The sequence below is a fragment of the Lissotriton vulgaris genome, chromosome 10, assembly GCF_964263255.1.
Source record: "Lissotriton vulgaris chromosome 10, aLisVul1.2, whole genome shotgun sequence".
NCBI lineage: Eukaryota > Metazoa > Chordata > Amphibia > Caudata > Salamandridae > Lissotriton > Lissotriton vulgaris.
Window position 1 is genome coordinate 625,312,949 of NC_141698.1, and position 25,623 is coordinate 625,338,571.

At 47.8% G+C, this 25,623-nt stretch overlaps 1 protein-coding gene across 4 annotated transcripts in view; it reads left to right on the forward strand.

The window, feature by feature from the left end:
* NUB1 (negative regulator of ubiquitin like proteins 1) overlaps positions 1-25,623 on the forward strand; it is a 398,514-nt gene that overhangs the window by 217,588 nt on the left and 155,303 nt on the right. For all 4 annotated transcript variants that reach the window (XM_086941460.1, XM_086941462.1, XM_086941461.1 and 1 more), the window contains 2 exons: positions 20,018-20,124; positions 22,360-22,546. In XM_086941460.1, the coding sequence (XP_086797586.1) occupies positions 20,018-20,124; positions 22,360-22,546 (294 nt within the window). The remainder of the gene's footprint in view (positions 1-20,017; positions 20,125-22,359; positions 22,547-25,623) is intronic.

Genomic DNA, 25,623 nt, shown 5'->3' on the forward strand with positions numbered 1-25,623 from the left:
GGCTTTGCTTGCGCCCCTGGCTGTGCTTGCTCCCCTGCCCCCTGGCTGTGCTTGCTCCCCTGCCTGTGCTTGCTCCCCTGGCTGTGCTTGCTCCCCTGCCCCCTCGTTGTTTGTAATTGCTCTCCTGCCCCCTCGTTGGTTGTGCTTGCTCTCCTGCCCCCTCGTTGGTTGTGCTTGCTCTCCTGTCCCCGCCCACTTGTTGCTTGTGCTTTCTCTCCTACCCCTGCCCCCTCGTTGCTTGTGCTTGCTCTCCTGCCCCCTCGTTGCTTGTGCTTACTCTCCTGCCCCTGAACCCTCGTTGCTTGTGCTTGCTCTCCTGCCCCTGCCCCCTCATTGCTTGTGTTGCTCTCCTGCCCCTGCCCCCTCGTTGGTTGTGCTTGCTCTCCTGCCCCTGCCCCCTCGTTGGTTGTGCTTGCTCTCCTGCCCCCGCCCCGCCCCCTCGTTGGTTGTGCTTGCTCTCCTGCCCTGCTATTGGCATTGTAAATGACAATGCCATTTATTTATGTTTTCAAAACAAAAACATAAATAAAAATAATGTCATGAGCAATGCCAATAGCTCTAACTTTAAGAATGCCGAGACCATTGCATTGTAAATGCTTGTTATATATATGTGTTCCACAGTGTACTATACATTATGGAAGAAATAACATTTTTAATATGCCTAAACCTATTTAGAGATCCTCTCTTAGGGGAGTCGGCTGAGTACTTTTTAAATCCATATTGGTACCTCCAAGACAGCAACACTTTCTACGAAGTGTGCTAGGAGCAGGCATGCCAAAAATATTACAGCATATATAATATTATAACAAAGTGGTACTTAATGTAAACTGTACCGTTCAAGAATTAAAAAATTAGAGAAAAATCTCCTCATTACCTGCCTTTATTTGCTGCAGCAAACAACAAACAAACCAGAATCTTAGCCAAGCTAATCCAAACAAAAGTGTTGCTACAGCAACCTTACCAAACCAAAGTCTCCAGCTTCCAACTGCCAAGTTCTGGGTGACCTAACGGTCGTTTTGAAATACTCGCACCAAAGAAGATCTCAGTCTGGATCGGCCATCACCTAGCGGGTCAGATCAGGAAAACCGGAGAACACATCGGTCTGCAACTACAAAGGGTCTCCTCATGCATTCCTCAGTGGATTCCTGCCTTCCGTCACGACCGCACTCTTGGATAGCCGGGTCTCCGATGAGTTCCACGTTCGGGCGCCAATTTGTAGAATAAAAAACCTTTTTAGGGATTCACTGATGCACCGGTCCTTAAACCAACAAAGAAGCGATTGACACAGAAGCTGTAATATCAAAGAGAATGCATTTATTAACCTCTCATGAGGGTGACTGCATCAATACGGTACCTTCAGGCCACTGTAGGAGGCTGTCCAAAGAGTACATAAACCAAGGGCCTTTTATGGCCAGTTTATTGCTGAGTTAGCATGAAGACTCAAAAAGAGGCAGTACAAGTGTGCACACACATATATATATAAGGATACATAAGAATCGCTTAGTCAACAGAGTGGGAGGAGTTACAATATTGCTGACATTAGTTAAAATAGCCTGACAGTTATTCTAAGAGCAGGTGCATTCTGGCAGCTACAAGCCTTTCTGAGCATGTGCAGTGCTCTGGCTCAATGCAGAAGGAGTTAACTGTAACTGATGACTCAAGCAGAATACAAGGGCAGGCAGCAGTGAAGAAGGAGAAGAACATGGCGAGCACATGGCTAACTAAAATGGCTGCCAAAAACAAAATGGCTTCAGCTACTGCGGACAACGATTTCAGCTAGGTTCAACACCTGGACTGAACTGTTTCCTTAGACAAACTATCATATCCCCTAAGACCTCCTTTTTCATCTGGCAAGCCCACACCACCCTTGGAGACATTTTACCTTGCAGAAAACGCAGGCATGAGACACTCCTCAATGTCCTCAACATAGCATGGCACACCATGTCACCCAATTCCTAGGCCTCGTTTGCAGACATCACCAATCATCCTATTTAGATGGACAGAACCAAGCATCTTACTATCCCCATCTCTATACTCTGCATTTAACCAACACATTGAGGTCAGCCTAAAAGAGAACAAACTTTTAGATCCATCAAAGATCACGCCATTGACAACCTAAATTTCAATCATCTATGGTCCTTCCAACATCACTTACGTCTTGTCCCAATCTGGGGGTCCCCCCAGAGCACCTGTGGTTGGATTTATAACCTCTTAGAGTGAGGATTTACTTTAATACACCAACATGAATTAGAAATCCAGTTGTACTGTGACCCATACAGAACCCAGTAAACAATATTGAGTGAGTGGTGTTCTCAAGTTGCGATTAGACCCTCTAGATGAGTTGAGGGACACAGCAGAACTACAAACCCTCTTTCGTAAATAAATAACACTCTCAAAATAGAACTAAGAAATATGGGATCGAACTTTAAAATGCTTATTTCTTAATGTGGTGCATAAAATAGGAATGGAAACCACACAGAATGTGAATACAAATGCAACAATGCATAACATGGCCACTGAAAACAATGTGACAATGTGAACATTTCAAACCTGGTTAGCAAGTTGGTAGCTTCCTAATACCCTATCACTACTAAGCACTACAATTTAGCAAAGGTAGAAAATAGCAACACCATTAATTAAGTTTCTTAAGATGGCTTGCACAGCATACCTTTTCAAAATGAAATATCTGTTTAGCTATTCCCTATCATATCCTTTCCCCAGAAGCGATGAGCAGTATTGGGCTGAAGGCCACTTCTTTGTGCTGCTCTTGGACTCTCGTAGCAACCCCCGTAAGGTGCTGTTTTTCAGCAAACTGGTGTGATATCTGGCTATATAATATCGTCGCAAAGCCTCTTTAAGCGATTGCCAAATACAGGGGTTTTTATAGCACTTGATCATAGATTTTCTTCTCGTGTTTGTAAGCTTGGTGACACTAAAGACAAAATAAGTCTGGCGATAAATGCGTCCTCTCAATTCACATGTTGAGGTTTTAGCCTCTGCTGTAAGCATCAAACTTAACATGGCATTGACTATAATATAAACGACAAATAAACATCAGCCTAGATAGGAGGGGGACATGAGGCTAACACTTCTGCGCATGTCTATACTTCACACTTTTTTAATAAAAAGAGATGGGAGTCTGCGAACAAGCACTTGGATAAAAGAGAACAGATTTAAATGACCCTGTCATAGTGTTCATGACAGCTTTTAATACCATTCTAAATTATTTAAACTCCTACAACAAATAAGTGTAGCACAAACCTTTTACTACTCTGGTACTCAAAAGACCTTGCTGGTAACAAACTCTCCCTTCATAGACTCGAAATAATATGAAAGAAAAGTATGCTACTGAAAGCCAAGACTGTATGCTACTGAAGTCCCAATGCAAAACACACAGATAACCCATCACATGAGCCAAAGCTAAGCACTGCCAAACACCATTAATGAAGCTGTCAACAGCTGTCAGGGTAGATGAGCACTAGAACAACGCTGATTCTCCTATCTGACACTCCACAAACAGATTCAGTGCTATTAACGCCTACTCCAGTGAAACAATGTAAAAGAACCAATAAATCTTATAGATACTTCTAGCTACAGACTCCTTAGCTTAGAATATTCCCCAGGATCAGGAAGTTTTTGAGCAGTTCCACTGTGGGCCGGAATGTGGCTCTGTGTCGGCGTCATCTGCGCTGGAAGTGGTGTGAGCGATACTTATATAGGCACCACCCTGGCGTGCTTAGGTTAGTTCTTTCTCTTAAGCGCGAGATAGCGTTGATCCTGTTCGAGTTACCCTTTGTTGTTTTTAGGTCTCGCCTTCGCAGCGCGCATGCGCTGCAAAGGCAAATGACCTTATGCCGTCGCTTTGGCTTTTCAGCCAAGCACGTGCACGCGTTCCATTGCCTTCAATGGCAACGCTTGCACGTCAGGAGATTCACTCGCGGGAGCGTGCGGCCCATCTGGTCGCAATTATCGCTCCTGCGAGTGAATCACGCCCACCCCCTTCCTCTCTCCCCCCCTAACCCCTCGCCCCCTCCCCACCCCCGGCCGCACGAGGCGCTCATGTTTGTTGCTTGTTTTTCTTTTTCATTGCGCGGCCGCGCAGCGTTTCTTTTACGTCCGCACGGCCAATGCTTTTTTTTTTTTACTCGTTTCCATGAGGTTTGGTGCTGTTTTTCATGGTGTGTAGCTATTACTTCCCATGAGAAACCATGTGGAGGCCTCAGGGAGGTGTCCATCTGCTTTGCCAACACTAGATTTAGAGGAGCAGGAGCCGAGGATCTGGGTGCTGAAAACCCGGACCTGGATGTCTTGCTGTTCCAAATGAGTCTGGACTCTTTGTCGCAAAAACTGCTGCCCACATTGCGCCTCCCCCGCCCCCTGAGACAACCAACAAAAGGCAGTTTGTACAGCTGTGCAAGCTCCCTGCGGGCAGGTACATGTGTGTACAATGCTTGCTGCCTTCTCCAAGGGGTACCTGTGCGATTTCCCCCCCGCACTTCCCCACACCCAGTCGAAAGACCATAACATAAGACAACCATGGCCCTGACGCCCTGTGTGCGGGGCTCACCTCAGTGCACACTCCAGGCGCGGCTCCACATAGCAGCGCACTTTAATAAGTAGAGTCTCACACCTCGGAGGACACATTCACTCCTTTTGTCACTCATAAGAGGTACCAGACTCACTCCTAGGAGCACACTTGCGTGACACCTAACAAGACCCTAACACCAACAACCCCTCACCCCCAATTTCAATAGTCCACGCAGCCGGACTTCTACTTCACGGCTTTTGCTCGGTACTGTATTGAAGCACTCGAGGTCCGGAACTGCAGCCTGCACACCAGACACGGTTGAAAAGACCGGTCGAGAAGTCTGCCAAATCTGTGACCAGAGACAGCGCGGGACCCCTCCCTTTCCACAACCGTACCATGTAAGGAAGATGCTATCTGGCTTACTGGAAAAACTACTCTCTGTGGGCCAGCAGGTTATCTTGCAGTACTTGACACTTAATTCACTCTCCAGTACATAGCTTGCAGTTTTCGACCAAAACGGATGTTTCGAGATCAGAAGTTATTAAAATGGCTGCATATGTAGCACGGTGCTGCACCGGGCACTTGGCAGAATGTTCCTGTCACCTTTCATCTGTTACTGTATTTAGAGAGGAGACCTTGTCACCCACATAGTTTACTCATTGCTGTTTTATATACAAGCAATACACATAAATATTTAAATGCCATAAATAGAAGGGAAATAAATATTCCTTTACTCTAAATGGTTTTGTTTCACAATTCACTCAAATTTCTGTTCACACAATAGACACGGTTCTAAAAGCAGATGTTTGAGCACCTCGTTTTAAAGTCTAATGTTTAAAATACTAAAGTACATGTTACTGAGACTTCTACATAACAAATCTACTATACTTGTTCTGCTGGGCTGTTTGTTAAGGAAAACGTTTGGAACACGGTTTAAACCGGAAACCTAACTGAGATAACTGAAATAATTCTATGTTTAGACTTGTTTTTGGCCTAGTGTAGAACTGTAAACGTTTTACACAATCATCTTTACTATTGGAAGCAGAAAATGAAGTGATAATAAAAAGCTGTTCTGTGCTTCCATGAAGGCAACAAGATTAACATTTTGAATAGTTTTAAATGGCTGCTGCTGAATGCCTAGTTTTATGACTGAAAAAAACAATGTAGTACTATGGCACTGAGATTCCTTGTGCATCAGTGCATTAAAATATCTAAGTAGATAACGCCACAAGATGTATTCCATATATGCCACATTATTTACCACCCCCATGCGCACCTGACACTCCATCGCAAAATTTATTGAGTGAACCTGAAGCGCGCATGTAGCACTGAATTGCAGAATTCATTCAGAGAGACCTAGGCACACGTACAGCGCTCCATCGCAGAATACATTCAGTGGGCCAAAGGCACGTATAAAGTGCTCCATGCAGAATTCATTCAGTGTGCCAGATACAGAAAGCGCCCGATCATCACATAATTCATTGAGTGACCCAAAGCAAGCATGTAGCGCTCCATCGCAAAATTCACTCACTGAGTTCAAGGCATGCATTAAGCGCTCTATCGCTGAGACACAGGAGCAGCTCCTCTGAATGCCTTACCCTTCTGCCCTTTCACACTCATTACTTCAAAGGGATGCACGTTCCCTTTACTAATCTCTGTTTCCTTTGTGACATTGCCAGTTTTTATATGCGTCGCCTGTAAATAATGAACTATCCGTTTACACGATTAACATTCTATTGTTTAGGGGGTAAGCATTGCCTACAAGTCGCCTCGAGCTGAGCTTGTTTGTAAAGAGTACGCCTAGGTTTATGTGCAGCTTTGTTACCCTATCATTGGGCAGGAAATGAAGAGGATCCACTTGGATCGAGCAGCTATTATTGAGAGAGATCCAGTACCCGACTACCCCTAGTGTAATTTGCTGAATTTGTCTCGGTGTAAATCTGCAGATTCCACTGCACAAGTACTAAGAGAAACTGTGCTTTGAAGGCAGGTTTGTGGTATTGTTCAAACCCTGGGTGTAAAAAATGTGCGTGCACGTTTAAGGACGTTAGATGTATCTGTCTCTGAGTAATTAAACAAATAATTTAAATACCTCTTACTAATTTATATTATTTAATTATTTTTTAGTGCTACTCACCCCAGCGTAGGATTTCAGATTGATTTACATCCCACACACACGATCCACATTGGCAATAAATCATGCAGTAGTGTGAATCAATGTACAATAAATGCTACATAACATAATGAGTCTTGCCTGGTGAAAGAGTCCCATATAATCTATACTGATGGCCATTATATGTGCATAACCTAATGCAGTGGTTGGGGTTCTCCATATTAATAAGGCTTATCTGAAAGAAACAGGTTAGTATTAGATTCCTTACCTTAGAATATCCCCGGGCGTCAGACTGGATCCGCAAACTTTTGCGTAGCAGTACCCTTGCGGGTCGGTAGGCGTCGTCTGCGGCGGGGGTTCAGGCGACATCACCCCCGTGGCTCCGCCGGAGCCGCAGGCGTCGCAGCCTGCTCCATACCCGCCGGTCCCTGGGCAAAACTCGACGCCTGAGGAGATAGAGGCCTTCCTCATGGCCATGAGGCCGCTCACTCCTCCGTCGGGTTCCGCAGGGACTTCGGGCCAAGCGGCCCCGGCTGGGTCCCCAAGCAGGCCATGTGCTTTGGCCCCAGTGCCGTCTGGTGCTTCGGCCCCGACGCCGTCGGCGACTTCGGTCCCGAGCCGCAGAGGCCCGCCGGATCCGGATCCGGGTCGTCGCCGGTCGACCTCACGACCTCGCCGGCGCCGGCCCCCAGGGTGTCGCCCCTGGCACCGTCCCAGGACGACTCCGTCCCCGGTCCTACCCTCGATTCGGGTCCGGCGTCGGAGCGGCGCCATATTCGACGCCGCTTGGTGATTTCTACTTCTATGACCAGGCCCCATCCTTTGAACCGGAGTACCTGGTGATGGGTGACGAGGAGGATTGGGAGGAGTCCGATGACCCTCTGGCACGTGAGTGCCAGTCTTCTCAGGACTGGACAGGTGAGCTTGGGGAGGCCAGTGGTCTGGACACTTCGTCCGACACTGGTTTTGTCTCTCCTCCTACCGTGGCTACGGAGGAGGGGACTGCCTATAGTGTGGTGCTGACGCGGGCTGCCAAGGCCTTGGGCCTTGAGCTCCCCGTCGCGGCCGTGAGGACTAACCTCCTAACTGAGGTCCTTAAACCGCAGGCAAGCTCGCCGAGCCTCTGCTGCCTTTTAATGAGGCCTTGTCAGACGTTCTTCTGGGGACTTGGTCCAAGCCCGCTACAGGTCCGCCTGTAGATAGGAACGTGGCCAGGCGCCACCGCCTGGCTCCGGGCAACCCTTACTTCCTGTCCACCCACCCCACCCCCGAGAGCCTGGTCATCCAGGCCTCTAACTCCCAGACCGCATTGCCGACGGCTCCCCGATCGGGAATCCAAGAGGTATGAGCATTACGGGGAAAAGGTATTCTCCTCCCTGAGTTTGGGGTTGCGGTCAGTCAACACCGCGTGCCTCTTGGGCCGTTACACCCACTCTGTGGGACACGGTCGCGGCCGTGCTGCCACAATGTCGGAGGAGGCCCGGACTAAACTCACCCAAGCCCTTGCGGAGGGTCGAGAAGCGGCACGGTATTCCATCCGGTGTGGGCTGGATACCACGGACTCACTGGGCAGAGCGATGGCAACGATGGTGGCGATTCGTCACCACGCCTGGTTGAGGTCAGCCAACTTTTCGGCTGATGTCCAAAACACCCTTATGGACATGCCGTTTGATGTCCGTCACCTCTTTGGCGACAAGTCAGACTATGCGCATGAGCGCTTTAAGTACTCCAGGGCTACGGCCAAGTCCTTGGGCCTCTCGGCCCCGCGCCAGCAAACTGCTGCCTTTCGCTCCTTTTGTGGCCAAGGAAGGGGCGTACCCACACGTCCTGCCAGCCACGGGCCGCAGACTACCATCCAGCGCGGTGGCGGACATGGAAACTGCCGTGGCGGCGGTCGGGGACAACGGCGAGGCCAGTCCACACCTACCGCTGCAGCATCCGCGTCAAAACCCTCCTAGTCCGAGCTTTCTGGCCCATGTGACGCCAGTGGGGGGCAGGGTTCGCCATCACCACCTCCACTGGCGCACTGTCACATCGGACAGGTGGGTGCTGCAAAGCGTCCGAAGGGGCTACTCCCTCCCCTTCGAGGCGTCATCTCCAGCCATGCCACCGCAATAACACCACGTGTCGGGGGATCACTTGAAACTTCTACAAGAGGAAGTTACGGCCCTCTTGGCCAAGGGGGCCATCAAGCGTGTTCCTGGGCCAGAAGTAGGGTGTGGTTGTTACTCCCACTACTTTCTGGTACCCAAGAAGGGCAAAGGGGGCCTACGTCCTATCTTGGACCTGCGGAACGTCAACGGCTTCCTCCGGAAGGAGAAGTTCAAGATGCTGACACTGGCTCAGGTCTTAGCTGCCCTGGACCCGGGAGACTGGTAGCGTTGGACTTGCAGGGCGCTTATTTTCATATCCCCGTCCTGGCGGCCCACCAGCGTTACATGCGGTTCACGGTAGGCCACGAGCACTTTCAGTTTACCGTGCTCCCCTTAGGCCTTACCAGCACCCCACGCGTGTTCACGAAAGTGATGGCGGTGGTCGCAGCTCATCTGCGCAGGTTAGGGGTTTCAGTCTTCCCCTACCTCGACGACTGGTTGTTGAAGGCGGGCTCGCCCCAGACAGTCGTCAGCCACCTCCAGACTACGGCCGACCTCCTTCACCTGCTGGGGTTCTCCGTCAATGTGCCGAAGTCACACCTGTGACCCTTTCAGAAGCTCCTCTTCATCGGAGCGGTTCTAGACTCGGCGCAGTTTGGGTTTATCCTCCCGAACAGCGGGTTCGGGATATTCAGGCTCTAATTTCGATCTTCTAGCCGTTATCCCGAGTCTCGGTCAGGTTGACGCTGCGGCTTCTGGGGCTGATGGCCTCCTGCATCCTTCTAGTGCATCACGCCAGGTGGCTGATGCGGGCTCTGCAGTGGGACCTGAAGTTTCAGTGGGGCCAGCATCAGGGCAACTTGTCCGACGATGTCTTGATCTCGGAGGGCACTGCACGTAGTTGTGACGGACGATTCCCTCCAGGGCTGGGGGGGCCACATGGGAGAGGAGGAGATCAGAGGCCTCTGGTCTCCGGCGGAGTCCCGGCTCCACATCAACCTTCTGGAGCTGCGGGCGATCCGGCTTGCACTGAAGACATTCCTCCCCTCTGTCCGAGGGAGTGTAGTGCAGGTGTTCACGGACAACACCACCGCCATGTGGTACTGCAACAAACAGGGCGGGTGGGGTCGGGACCCTATGCCAGGAGGCTCTGCGCCTCTGGCAGTGGCTGGAACATCAGGGCGTGACCCTGGTGGTTCAACACCTGGCAGGTTCCCTGAACGCCAGGGCGGACGAACTCAGCCGCCGGCGCATGAAAGATCACGAATGGCATCTGAACTCGGATGTGGCGCAAGGCCTCTTTCAGCAGTGGGGAGAGCCTTGGTTAGATCTATTCGCTAAAATGCACAGGGGATGGTATGACAGGGGGAATGCGTTGCGGAATCTGAAATTGTATTACTGGACAGCGCAGTTGAAACCTATAAATCAATGGATTCATGCTCCTCAGGATGACCCGGCATTCCGGTCGGACAGGGCGCAGCTAGGAACCAATAGTCTATTGGCTCCTCTGTACGACCAGCGAATGGTGCGCAAACTGGTGGGGCCCACGGGACTTACCGCATGGCTGTGGCACACTACGCTGGCGGAACTAGGTTGGAAAGGGAGAATAACCAAACTCACTTCACTATGGGACTCCCGGGCCCTGGGAAACCTAAGACATAGCAAGGGCTTCTCCCACTGGGACAATATAGGTATATCCACGGTGGGAGACTTATGGGAAAGAGGCACGGTAATCCCCTTTGCCCGGCTGCAAGAGCAATACGAGCTGGGATCACGGGAATTGTTCCGATATGTTCAGATTCGGCACGCTTTGCTTACTGCTATCCCTCCTGAGGCGGTGGTACCAGAGGCTTCCCCGCTTGAGGATCGCCTCCTTACAGACTTCATGCCAGAACGAGCGACATCACTCACATACCGTAAGTTAATTAACAACTTGCCGGATCCCATGGTTAAACTGAAAGACAAATGGGAGGGGGACGTAGAAGTTATGGATGAAAACGAATGGAATGAGGCACTGGCGTCGCCCAAGGAAGTAGGCATCTCAGCTAAATTCCGACTCGTGCAGCTTAAAATTCTGCATAGAGTATACTATACGAGAACGATATTACACCTCATACAACGTGCACAACACCCGTACTGTCTTCGTGGCTGTGGATAGGAGGGTACGTTCTTCCACACTATATGGGATTGCCCACGCATTCAGGAGTATTGGAGGCGTATAATGCGCACAATATCTCAAACTATGGGGACCTCCCTGATCCCTGAGCCGCGAAAATGCATACTGAATGTATGGGGACGCAACGATTTGTCCAGGCATGGCCAACAATGGGTTACTCTAGGAATGATGATCGCCAAACGTGATATAGCGCAGAAGTGGGGGGCGGTGGAGGTGCCAACGAGAACACAATGGTGTATGAATATGGACAGGTTGATGATAACGGAAAGGGCAGTATACGCTGGCCAGGCTTGTCCAAGGAAATGGAACAGGATCTGGACCCCATGGAACGTGTACAGGGGGGAGATTTGTGAACCCTTACAGGAAGAAGACCCAATGACATTAGATGAAGAGGGGGAGGACGGATAGCAGACCTTGGAGGTGGAGGGAGGGGAGGGTGGAAGGCTGAGAGTGGGGGCGAGCCTCGGAGTCTGGAGGGAGAGGGCGGAAGGGCTAACAGGGCGAGGCCCCAGACGAACCTCGCACCCACACCCATACACAGAACTTGCGGCTGCGGCCGACCCTAAGGGTGTAAGTGCAGATATCCTTTAAGGGAACCTTCCATGACACAGTTAGTGCAAATTTATTTCAAATACTTGATGACCTAAATGTGGTTTCTTTGTTTATTACGTTATTCATTGTTATAAAACAGAAAACCAAAACTAAAATATACCAGCAAGCTACTGCGACTTATGTACCTTCACTGTATTGCGAACCCCAAAAATGGCGGCCGATATGCGGGGATATCCTGTAGTTATACTATTGTCGTGAGTGTGTTGCGGCCGGACCCCTGGGTTGTAGGCCAGAAGCTGTGTAAAACTGTAAGGTGCAATAAAGGTTTTTAAAAAAAATATATATATATTGTAACACTACTGTTGGACTAGTAACTTAAACAGTTCTGAAATGTTTAAAGGGTAGAGTGTGTAAGTGAAGTTAGGTCTCTCTTGGGAAGGGAGGAATGCAGTGTGAAGCACAAATCCGTGGAGAGCATAGGCATGACGTGAGCTAGATAAAAGCCAAACAGTGGCTCACCAGCTATAACAACCACATTTGTGTCCAGCCTGGTGTTGCTCGCTTAATTTCTTACTCCACTTTTCTCTGTTGCACACAATTAAAAAAACATGATAGACATCTAAACTCTCACAACTACTCATCAGCTTTTTGGACAATGTTACTGGCCCTGGTACAAGTCAGCAATGCATTCTAGGCAGCAGATTAGAGTACAGCCCGGCTGACCTTGTGTTAACTTGAACAAAATAGAACCCTTTCCTTCTCCTTGCGAGCTCTTAAGTAGCGGGTGGGCTGCAGCCATTCCTACGAACAACAAGCATTTGCAATGCAATAGGTCTCGCAGTTATGCTTGTTTTGAGCTATTGACATTGCAAATAACAATGCCTTTTATTGTTGTTTTTGTTTTACCAACATAAATAAAAGGCATTGTCAGTTACAATGCCAATAGCTTAAACTTGTTTGACTGGCTTTTTTCTCAAGTTTTGTGACCACATTTTTTGAGAGATTTTATCTCCAGGGGTGACAGGATGTCCCCTAAGAAACCTGGTGGTTTCAAACCATGTGGTGTTTGTCACAGGCAGATGTCTGTTACAGATCCATGCTTGATGTGTTTATGGTGGTTGCAGAGGGACCATGACCCAGACTTGTGAGGACTGCAGCTCCATGAACTCTGAGGCTGTGAGGGAGCGATCTTTCAAGCTTCTCAATGTCAGCTGATCCCGCAACACTCAAGTTCTCAGTCGCATGGAATATCCCTGGTCCATTGACGGAGCCACACCCAACGAGCATCATCGAAGTCGTCTGGGAAGTCGGGTATGTTCCACAAACACAAGAAGCCGAAGGGGTTTTAGACTTCGCTGTGCCCATCGAAGTCTTCTGACAAGGCGCAGGAGCTTCAGCACCCAAGCTTAGAGCTTTGGCTGAGCCTTATCATGGTTTGCTCCGTACTTCCCTGACTTTCCTTGTGCTGGAGTGCCCCCACCCAGCTTAATGAATTTTATGAGGCCATGCACCTCACATTTGGGCAGCCCGGCTCCTCTGGTGCGCCTTTGTGCACCATATGCTTGTTAGCGGCCCCTACTAAATCCTCACTGGTGGGTTTGCTCCAGCACAAATCGAGCTCCATGGCGCCCATGCTGGATCCAGAGCGGAGCCGCCGGCTAGAACTTTTTCTACGCCCGCTCTAGTGCCAGCAGCCCATGTTGGCACCAGTCCCATTGTCATTCCTGACTCCGAAGCGGAGCTGGACAGGCCTCATCTGACGCTGGTTCCAGCTTAGACCGGAACCATGCTTTCTGGATCGGAGCCAGTGCCCTTTGCATTAGACATGCCTGGAGAGGGAGTCAAATGGGAGGGGCCTGAGGACCCTTATGGATACCAGCATCCACTAAATGAGGACAACTTTTATGGGGAACTGACGAAGGCACCTCACCTGGCACTGGCTTGGTCTTTCCTCCTACCACGGCTAGAGAAGGGAGCCTCTTTCGCTATGGTGGTGCGTAGGACCGCTGAGGTCTTAGACCTTCAGCTACCCTCTGTGGCAGTATAGACAAACATTTTGTCATTGGTGCTTTAGCCGGGAATCGCCCCCTCTGATCCGTTGCCCTCCTTTAATGAAGCCCTTACTAATATCCTACTCAGGGCCTGGGACAAGCCCTGCATAGGGACTCCTGTGCATAGGACAATTGCATGCCGCCATCCCCCCCGCTCCTGGGGACCACAGTTTCTTTACCCAGCAACCCACCCCTGAGAGCTAGTGGGCTAAGCCTCCACTTCTAGGAACAACCCCTGCACATTCCTTACCCGTCCACCAGATAGAAAATCCAAGAGGCTGGATCCAGTTGGCAAGAGAATGTTTTCTTCCACCTCCAGCCTGCACTGTGGTCTGTGAACACTGTGTGCCTTTTTGTCTGATTTTACCATACGATCTGGGGTTTCTCAAATGCTGCCAATGGTCTTGGAGGACGCAGGAGCCATACTCTCCCACGCTATTGCTGACTGGAAAGATGCAGCAAAGTTTACCATATGATGTGGACTGGACACGACCGACTTGCTCAGTAGAGCAATAGTTGAGAACCATTGGCTTTTCAGGAGATGTCCAAGCCTCGCTAATGAACATGCCCTTTGATGGCTCTCGTCTTTTTGGAGAGAAGGCGGACTAGGGGCTGGATCCCTTTATGGCCAACAGAGCTACGGTTAGGTCATTGAGTTTGTCTATGGCCCCTCATCACCACCAGTCCCTTTTGTCCTTTTCATGGCCATGGAAGCAGGCCCCAACTACGCCCATACCCTCCCACCGACCAAGGCCAACAGGCTTCCCAGCCTTTTCATTGCCAAGGACGCAGGTTCCATAGACCACATTAGATAGGTAGTAGAAGGCCATGCCAGTCAACCACCCCCTGGGCAGCCGTAACCTCCCACCCCCTAAGTTTGCCCTCTGACCATCATGGGCATCCAGTAGGGGGGAGGATACACCATCACCTCCCCGGCTGGTGGTCAGTAACAGCAGACTGTTGGGATTTTCAAAACATCCAAAAGGGATACTCTCTCCCCTTTTTGACTGCTCTTCTACCCATGTCACCAACTTACAACTTATGATGGAGGACCACCCCTCCTTGCTCTGTCAGGAAGTGCTGGCTCTCTTGGCTAAGGGACCCATAGAGAGGGTTCTGGCATCAGAAGTAGGTTGCAGTTGCTATTCCTGCTACTTTCTGGTGTCCAAAGATGGCGGCCTTCATCCTATCCTAGACCTGCTCCTTTTCAGTCTCTTCAAGATGGTCCCGATTGGGCAAATTCTGTTGGCCGGGGCCCAGGAGACTGGAAGGTAGCGTTAAATTTGCACGATGCTTATTTATACATCCAGTCCTGCCTGCCCACAGACGTTAACTGTGGTTAATGGTGGGCCAGGGGAACTTTCAGTTTGCTATGCTCCCCTTCTGCCTTACCAGTGCCCCCCAGGAAATGATGGCAGTGGATGCAGCTCATCTGCAGAGGATAGGAGTTCCAGTCTTTCCCTACCTTGAGTACCTTGATGATTGAATTTTGAAAGCAAGCTCACCACAGGCAGTCATTTCATTCCTCCTGAGTATGGCGAACCTTCTGGACTCGCTGGGGTTCACTATTAATGTGCCAAAGTCACATCTGACTCTTTTTTGTTTTTTGTTTTATGCTCCTTTTCATAAGAGCTGTTCTGGATAGTTTTGGGCCTGTCCCCCAGAGAAACGAGTCCAGGCTCTGATACCAATGGACTGGATTTCAGAGAGAATAACCCTGAGGTTGTTGTTGGCTCATTACCTCCTGCACCCTGCTTGTACCTCATGTTCATTGGCATATACAGGCCCTGCAGTGGGACCAAAAGTCTCCAGTGAGTGCAGCATCAGAGGAATCTCTCTGACATGGTACAGATCTTGGCAGGAACTGCAAAAGATCTCCAGTGGTGGCTGACAAACCGAGATTGAGTCCGTGGCAGTCCCCCCTCCTTTCCCCAACCAGAGCTGACTCTGGTGGCAGATGCATCACTTCTGGGAGGGGGATCAGTGGTGGCGGCCTCAGAACAGGTGTGGCGAGGCAGGGGGATTAAAAAAAAAAAAAAATGAACGTACCTTTGCCGCCTCATGCCTCTCCTCTGTTCTCACTCGTCATTGGCAGCACAGGAAGCACCGAGGCTCCCAGACTATCCCAGCCAATTACGACGCTGCATCATGTTGCACATATACATGTACATTGGATACCATTATAAAAAACGAATCGAGCTATGCAAAACAATTCACCATCTGCAATAACCTTTTTAGGTCTCGCCTGTCGATGCGCATGCGCATCGAGCAAGCAAGAGTATTGGCACTTATCCACTCTTTATCCGCACTGCAAGGAATCGTGGCGATTCCTTGCAGTGCCCGTGACTTTTAAGCTCAATGCGCATGCGCATTGAGCTTTAAAGCGCGTGCACATGGCCCCAGCCGCCTGCCTTGCCTACTCTCCCGCCCCCTCACTACTTGATTGCACGGCCGCTAGGCCGTGCCTCCCCTACTCCTCCTCCTACTCTCCTCCCCTCCCGTCTGTTCCCGCACTCCTCCCACACCCCGCTCCGCCCCCTCACTCTCTCTGCCCGCCCGCTCTGTCCTGAGTCTCTCACTCACAATTGTATATAGCTCTGTTTTCCTTTTTCCTTAATTGTCTCCACCCTTAATGCTAATTGTTGTACTGTAGATTGTTTTACACTTTCTCTGCTCTGATGGCCGTAATGTCCGGTTTCTCCAACCTTACAATCACTGTATTTTGTTTTTACTCCACCCAGTGCATGACAATTCCACTTTCTCTATTCCCGCACCACGTTCTGAAACCGGTCCAAAAAGGGCGCGCAGTTCACACACTGAGCACCTGGCGATTCCATCCCCTCCCACACCGTCCCAAGATGGCGGCCGTTTAACCTCACCAAGCGGTATGAGTCTTCCTCCCTCTTCTCTACCCACACCACGTGACCTCCCGAAAATGGCACCCGCAATGTTTCTCCACATATAGGAGGGCTGCGTCGGCGGACTCCAGTACCAGCTAGCACGCATGGTACTCGATAGCACATCGATGCTGCTAACGGAATCCGCTATCAAGCCATTCTAAGGTAAGCCATTTTCTTGTGACTGCACATAGTCGGAAAACGCCCCCTGGGTCACTCCCTGCTGAGCTAACCCGTTTTTTTCTCCCCGTTTTGTTCTTTTCTTAGAGCGCCTACCAACCACCTTGGTAAGGCTCCCCATCGGCCTGGAAGGGCAGCTGCCTTCTTCTCCCCACCCGCCCACTGCCGGGCCCTTGCCCCCTACTACCAACTACCAATTCAACGCGGCGACCTTAAGGTATGCACTCCGTACCAGCGCTCACCCTCGCACCAACACTAGCAGTACTGTAGAACCTCGCTAATTGACATTATTCTCCTTCCAGACATCCTTCTTGGTTATCGCCCTTGATCCTCACTCGTGGCTGACCGTTGCCACTGGATACTTTGGTTAGCGCTCACATTGTTTTCTTGCCATACTCACGCGCTACCGGCCACACACTCCTGCGAGTCTCCCACCCTCGTTATTCGCCATCATGACATCCCGCCACAGTCGTTATCTTAGCTCAGACGTCTTCACCTGGCATCACAGTAATTCCTTTTTTGCCCCCCGTTTTCACATATTCGCAACTCCTTATCTTGCCCATTCTCAATCACCACCACCAATCCCCACGTGCCGCGCATTAGTGTCCATGCACGGTACAGCACCGATCACTCCCCGGTGTCTTTTCTAGAGCACTTGGGGACTTTACATTCAATACCGCGTTCTCTTTGTAGATACGTGGTAGCAGCCTCACCCTCACTCACCCTCACCCTCACTCACCCTCAACTCCTCACCCTCACTCACCCTCACTCACCCTCACCCACACTCACCCTCCCTCAACCCCTCACCCTCACTCACCCTCACTCACCCTCACTCACTCTCACCCTCACTCACCCTCACCCTCACTCACTCTCACTCACCCTCAACCCCTCACCCTCACTCACCCTCAACCCCTCACTCACCCTCACTCACCCTCACTCACCCTCACCCACCCTCACCCTCACTCACCCTCACTCACCCTCAACCCCTCACCCTCACTCACCCTCAACCCCTCACTCACCCTCACTCACCCTCACCCACCCTCACCCTCACTCACCCTCACTCACCCTCAACCCCTCACCCTCACACAGTGCAATAGGTCTCGGAGCATTTGAGTTAGAGCTTTTAGAAATGTTTATGGCTTTTTTTTTTAATTCTTTAGCATTGGCTACAGGAAACAAAAATGCTAAAGATTTACAAAAAAACCCATAAACAATTCTAAAAGCACTAACTCTAATGCTGCGAGACCTATTGCATTTCCAATGCTTGTTTTTCTTTTTTTACCCGTGCTGAACGTAAGTTGAAAGTAGTCTTTACAGGTAAAGCCCCACACCTTAATTAGTAAAAAACCTAATAGCATATGTTTATCAAATTCCTCTTTGGTCATCTTTAACTTTTGTTTTGATGTTATTTACCTATTAACATTGTTAATCTTCTTCTTGGCTTCTATAATATCTCGATAAGGATCACCTCTCTGGAGGAATATTTTCACCAAGTCACAAACCGCTGTTTTAAAGTGATAGTACTCACTACCAAGCCTTCTAAACGTTGTCATATCGGACAGACCTGATTTGACATTTAGGGTATGCACCTTTATCAATCAGTTCTGGATTACATGATGTCTTGTTATTAATCCTACTTCTGCACCCAGTTTAAATACAGTTCCACATCCAGAAAAGTAATTATCTCGCCATGTGGTGTTATAAACTGTATATTGTTATTATTATTGTTATTATTATATACTCCATTTCGGTGCCTGTTCAAATCATGTATGTGTCATCAATAAATCTGCCCTTCTCTAATATTTTATCTGTCCAGAAACTCTATGTACTAGCCTTGAGAGGGCCGCTGTAAAACAATCCATAAATAGGTTAACTTAAGGGGAGGCAAACCTCGAGCCCATCACAAAGCCACCTTGCTACTTATACCACATTCCTTCATAAGTGAACACATTGGTCTCCAGAATTATTTTAATCCTATTCAGTAGCATATTCAACTGTGGAAAATTCTGTATTCATCCTTCAACTGTATGAAAGAAAATACAATTATGCATGTTATATTGATGGAAGATGGAACACACTAATAAATAATTGAAGGACATAAATTGTACTATTAGTATTTGTACTAAGGGCTCGATTAGGATTGCGGTGAATCCGCATCCTCCGGGCCGGCGGAAGCCACCCCCGGCCCGGAGGATGCTGATTCACCGCTGCGGTGAATGAAAAGACCCCCCGCCACATTAGGATGGCTGGGGGGTCATCAAGGGACGGGAAGACCGTCCGCCGCTTTTCCGCCGCAGTCGGCTTCCGACCATGGCGGAAAAGCTCTAATATGGTGGCGGTGTCTATCAGACACCGCCAGCCATATTAGGATGTGCTGCAGGACATGCCTTTCCGTGGCGGCAATGCCGCCATGGAAAGGCATACGGTCTTTTCTTTGGGGGCCCGTTGCGGGCCCCCAGGGTGGAGGGGGGGTGGGGGGTGCACATGGGGGATATATATGGTACCCCCCTGCATTTGCATGTACAATGCCGCAGGCACCGCGCGGTGCCTGCCGCTTTGTGCATGCAAATGCACAGCATGCATATTTAACTTTGCGGCGGGTGCTGCTTAAAGCAGCACCTGCCGCAATGTTAAATATAGGGGATGTGACCGCCAGGGTGGCGGTCACATTCTAATTCCACCGGAGGGACCGCCACTGCCCCTGCGGACGGTCCCTCCACCTCGGGGGTGGCGGACGGACGCAGGTCCGTCTGCTATCCTAATAGGCGCCTAAGTGCGGTGTACAACTTGAACCTGTGAAGACTGTTTTGATTTGTAAACCTTTGGCACTTACTTCAAGTATTTTTTACTGGAGTTAGATCCTGTTGAACTTAGGAATTTAGTTTTGCAGGTGTTTGTTTCAAACTTGCCTTTAGTTGTTTTTCTTTGTAAGTAAATAATATGTAACATATTGTTCAGCCTGACAGACAGAAATGGCGCTAGAAATAGTTAGGATGCCATTTATGTGACTTGATGGCAATCTGGTGCATTTTATGTTTCTTTTTTTATTTGCATCAGTTTTCTTAATTCTGATAGTGTAACATTATAGTAAGCTTGATCCAGTAATGTTAAAACTAGCATAAATATTATTTGTGCTGGCTATGGCAGTAGGGCCTATTAAGAGAGAGAGCGGCTATGTTCACATTTAGCAACTGCTTGAGCTAGAGAGAATGGAAGACAAAATGGAAAATACAGTGATAACACAGACATAAGACAAAATGGAAAATACATTGATAACACAGACATAACATGTGCAAAGACCTTTCAGCACACATTCTAACCTATTATTTGTTCAGTCTGTAAAACAGGCAGAAAAACACTGAGCAGCATATAAATCCTATTCCTTAATTGTTAATTTGGATGTTTCCTTGCCATCATTTGGTTTTAGGCTCTCATGCTGGCTATGGGTTATCATGAAAAAGGAAGAGCACTCTTGAAGAAAACAGAATATGCAATAGCACTTTCATTCTTACTGGATGCCGATAAGCACTTCTGGTAAGAAAACTTTGTTGTGGTTACTGGCTGTTTTTCTCTTTAAAACAGTATTTTAAAGACCATGTTGTTTAAATATTAAAGGCAATGTTTATATGGATGTACAATTCTGAGATTTTCGTTTAAATTTCTATCCCTGAAAGATAGTTCTCTGAGAATGTCATTCTACTGCAGCTATTTGCTATTGGCTTTTCTTGTGCTGCTTTTCACAGTGTTATTCAGATTGCTCCATTTTGGATAAATTGATTAGTCAACATCTGTGTTATTTTATTTGTTTTCAAGTCTAATGTTCTTACTTATATTTTAAATTAACAGTTTATGAAAACTTTGTATAAAGGAAATACAGTGAAAATGAAGCTTGTGAGTTGGTTAACAGAAAGATCTATGTCTTGTTACATCGATTACCTCATTATGTTTTTTATTTTAATGGCCGCATTGATCCATGAAACCACTTTATTGCCATACCATACACATTATTTCATCTCTCTGATCTCTCAAATGCACACAAAAGCGTAATCATGTGTACACTGATGTGAATATATAAATTTGTTTTAAATTAGTATTTGACTTTTTCACAGTATTGATCATGTTCTTTCCATATATCTGGCTGTTGTGGAAGGGTTCACTACTGGTGGGTAGGAGTCTGTATACCTTTGCACTTACTACAACTTGCTAGTGAAACAGAGTTCCTCCTGCTGCTTAGGAAACATTTTCAGCCAAATGTCCATTTACAACTTGTATACCGTCATCACTTAAAAGTCATACCTTTCTTTCACTCATATTCCAACTTTTATTGTGCAGTTCTGGACATGATCCCAGGGAGTGTTTGCTTTGTGACTCATCTGTACGTTTAGAATTTGCAAGATGTATGTCACTGTCACTGCTTTTTTAACTCTTCTCTGCACAACTCGCAGCTTGTGTGCTGGCTAAACACGTAAAAGGTCCCAAAGGCAAGACCTATTGGCTGTGCCAATGCTTGTTGATTATGAGTCCTTCACTCAAGTTTGCAGAGCCATAAAAAGACGGGCCTCGTATATTAAAGGCAAAATACCTCAACCATTATGTTGAGATATTTTGCCTTTGGCCCACCTGAATGGGTTCTGACAAGAGTGTAATGTTTTTATGAACTGCCATTTTCAGCTTGGTATCTGGCTCTTGGTGAAGAGTGGTTCAACAGACTCACAAATGATGATGGGAGGATGCTTGCAGTACATCTAGCCACTGGCAATCACTCAAGGTAGCATTCCAACCCATTGTACTTTTGCCCACCACGCCTTATCAGATAAGACCCAGCCAGATGCAAATCAGTTTTGACCCTGCTCCAGTAGGAACAGTCCAGGCCCTCTCCAAAATGGAATACAAGCACCCAAGACCGTTTTCGCCTTGTTTAGGGTTTTTCAGTCGGAGTTAACATGGTTTCACTGGGACAGTGAACAAGGAACCAATGTCTTGGCATACCTTGGCCACATAGGGCGGTGCAATAAACTCACAAAGGTGATGGGAGGATGCTTACAATAAGTCTAACCACTTGCACTGCCACCTCCGGCAACTCTTCGCAATCTGTGTTGAGAGGGAGTTCACTAAACCTTATTAGCTAGTCTGACCTCTTTTCTGGCAACGTTATGGCACAATTAAATTGTGAGAATGGCGTACAATATTATCCTTTATCCAAAAAGCCTCTTGTTGATAATGCTAATCAGAATGATACATTCAGTGTAGATGACAGTAGGCCTAGCAGACACTACATTTTTACAAAACATGAATTGCTGCTTACAGTCCTGATTCCACCCACCGGAATGATCTCTACCTTTCCCTGAGACTGGCCCCTACACTTCGGGCATTCAGGATGGAACTCACTAACCCCCTCTTTTCTCATCACCTCCTTCCACCTCCTCCCTGTTTCAGCTATGTGCTATTTTTCTTAATGTGTATGTTTCTGTTTTTACTTTTGCCTGTCTCAATAAATGTGAGTCTGTCGTGTTGATGCATCTGCTACCCTTTTGGGCTAAGTTTACCCCTATACATACCACCACTAAAATAGAACTGAAATGAATACAATGTTGTGTCTTCCAATATGGTTTCCAGCTCTAAATAATATTGTCTTCTGCATTCATATGTAAATCTATTTTGTTATTCTATTGACATATTAATAAATTTCCATGGCATATATGTTCACCTCGACAATTACAGAATCTTTTGGTATGTACACTGTTCTTAAATGCACTATGTTTGTTTTAGTGAATGTGGCACTGAACTTCTGAGCTCAGTGGACAATTATGCAGTACTGCAGCTGGATATTGTATGGTGTTTCTTTCGCTTGGGACAACTTGACTGCCTGGATGATGCAGAAAAAAAGTTAACTATTGCCCAGAAAAGTTTCACAAAATGCTATGGTGAAAACCACGAGCGACTTGTACATATAAAAGTAAGTTCACACTGAGTAAGTGCAAGTACTGTCTAGGAACAACACAAAATGTGTGCAAATATTTTAATACTGTTTTTTTATGATTGTTCATGTAGTGCGAAGAGTTAATAATCTTTGAAGATGTATTTTGCTATTGGTTTCCACTTGTAACATGACGTGGTGCCCTGCCCGTTTGTTTGTTTTTTTGTTTATATTTAATCCTTATAATCTGACAGTTTACTGGGTCTACCCCTCCTGTTACCTCCAGTAAGACCCACACAGGTGGATTGCTGAGAGGTAGTCAGAGGCCACGCCCCCTCCCTGCACCACTGTGCTAACGCGCCTCCTAGCGCAGTACTTGTTGGGGAAAGAAGTCCACCTTAGTCCTGAGGCTCTCGTGAGTAAAGTGGAATTAATTCCACAACCAGAAGTGCGTTTGCAGAGTGGAGGAGAAAGAGGGCATGGCCTCTAAGTCATCTCAGCAACCTGGCTGTCTGGGACTTACTGGAGGTAACAGGAGGGCTTGCTGGCCCCCAAAGACCCTCCCATTCAAGTGGACTTCATTTTCCAACCACCACTGCGCCAGGAGGTGCATTTGTAGAGTGGTGGTTAAGAGGTCGTGGCCTCCGGCGACTTGCCGGAGGTTAAAAAAAAAAAAATACATTTTATCTTTTTTAGGGAAGACGGCCTGCCTAATCCCCTCCCCTTCCCTGGGTAGATTACATCCTGGGGATCCCTTCACCCGGGGCCCAGTGTTTCTTTTATTTTGTTAAATTAAAGGAAAGGGGCCCCCCTCCCTGGGCCGATCATGGCCCGCAGATCCCATTCATCTGGGCCTGCCTTTCTTTTTGTGTCAAACAAGGGAGCAGGCGCATGGTCCCTCTCTTGGACCTTTTTCGACCCTGGGTACCCCATTTTCCGGGGCTCAGTTTTTAATGTTGATGCCCACCAGGGCCCCCACTCATCAAACATGGGGACCGTGGGTGGAGCCTGAAGGCCCCCCGGTCTCTGCTGGCTCTCCACCTCCTGTGGGAATAGGGAGCTGCTTACAAGAAGCTTCCTGTGTGTAAAAGTGAAGTGTGCTCTGCTTTGAGCAAGTGAGAGCAAAATGCTCTCACTTGCTAAAAGCGGAACACTCGGTTTGCTATTACTTCGCGGGAATTCATAGCAAACTGCAGTGTCCCGGGAGAACACCCTGGGACATTGCAGGAGCTGTCCCTGGTGGGTGGCTGTCTCCAGGGCCATTATTGGCCCCCCTTCTTTGTTTTGCCCCGGGGAGGTAGTGTTCCCTGTGGTTGGGGTTCCGCAAAGGGCCACCTTAATTATTTTATTGTATTTTCCCCGTGGAGATGGGGGTACGTAATGTATTAAATAAAAGCCCCGGGGAGGTGGTGGTCTCCAGGGCTGCGGGGGTCCACCCACCCACCGCCCCACTAAAAACAAGTCATGCCCCAGGGAGGTGGCGGTCCCCAGGGCAGCGGGGTCGTGCACCCCCAAACTGATTTGTAATAAAGCCCCGGGAGGTGGCAGTACCTGGAGCTACTATAAGCTCTAGGAGGGGGGGCCCAATGTACACAATGCCCCCAGGACCTGGCCCACCTAGGGGCTAAGTAAACTGAAAGCGGAGCCCGTATTTCTTTTTTTTAATCTTCTTAATCTCAGAAAAATGTGTGTATCCTCCTGCGGGTTTTTCCGAGATTTGTTTTAAAAAAAAATGCTTTTTTGCTGTGGTGGGCTCTCAGTGAGACCCCTGCACCATGGCCAGGAGCTCAAGGTGTCCCTACCTAGGCCCCTATTTTTTTCTTTTTTGCTTTAATCTTTTTTTGTGAGACTCTGCTTCAACCAGAGTCCCAAGATGGCTTCCAACACTTGTGGTTGAAGTGTTGGCAACCAATCAAATTTTAGCAGGAGCCGCAAGTCCACTGCAAGGACTCTCGTTCACAGTATGTATAATTTTAACCTTAAATATCTCAACGCTTTCTGGACCAGCATCTAGCTTTCTGCCAAATAGGGTGTAATTCCGATCAGCACTTCGACTGTTGTCGTGTTAGAAAATGAAAAATCCCCAAAGACATAACATGGGGAAAACACATTTTGGGACTCCCCCGCTTGACTGATCACCCTGATACTTTCAACACATCAACTAAAAAGGGGAAGTTTTGTGCAAATGTTCTGAAAATTCGTCAAGCTGGGCCAAAGTTATCTGCAAAACAAAAACGCTTTTTCCATTGAATCTTTGGCCCCAACTATAACTATATACAATATGTGTGTGCTTATACATATGTACATATGTATGTATATTCATTGAAAGAAAACGTTTTAAACTAAAAAAACATTCAGCAGTTCTAGTTAGTAGCACTAACTAAAACTTGTGCCCCACCATGCACTGCTTATGACCTCACTTATGACATCACTCATGACATGTTCTATGACTTAATTTATGACATCATTGATGACACTTCAAATGACACCACTAATGGCATCACTGATGACATATTCCAATGAGTGTGCAAGTTTGTTTTACAGTCTATATAGTGGTTAGTAACCACCATATCAATTCTACGTAATTATTTACAGCTTGAGTGCAGCTAATGGATGTGTGTGCTCCTAATGTACTATAGCGGTGTAGAGGTATTGAACATGTTATAATTGTTTGCATTCAAGAGTAACTCTCTGTGCAAGCAACAGTTGTCTTGGATTCATTATGCTCCACACAAAGTTTTAGTTCTGTAGAAACAGTTTCCATCAGGAGAAAGATTCTACCTAGAATATACTAACTTTTGTAAGCAACCTTGAGTCATTTGAGAGAATTGTCACCATGACAATTTATTCTTAACATGGAAGAGTGTGTGCACCAGGTACTAGCCTATGTACGCATGCTTGTTTGCTTCACAAGGAGGGAAATCTGTGAAGTTTTCACCACAGTTGAGGGGTGCAGGTAGTATGATCTTAAGCCCTTCAGATCTTGGTTATTTTTTTTAGCAACTTGTGTCTTTTTTGACAACCGTGGCATAGAATGTACACTGTTCTTAGTAGATTCTTTTGAACACACTGTGGTATATTTCTCATGAGAGTTTCACTGTGTGCAAACAGTGTGA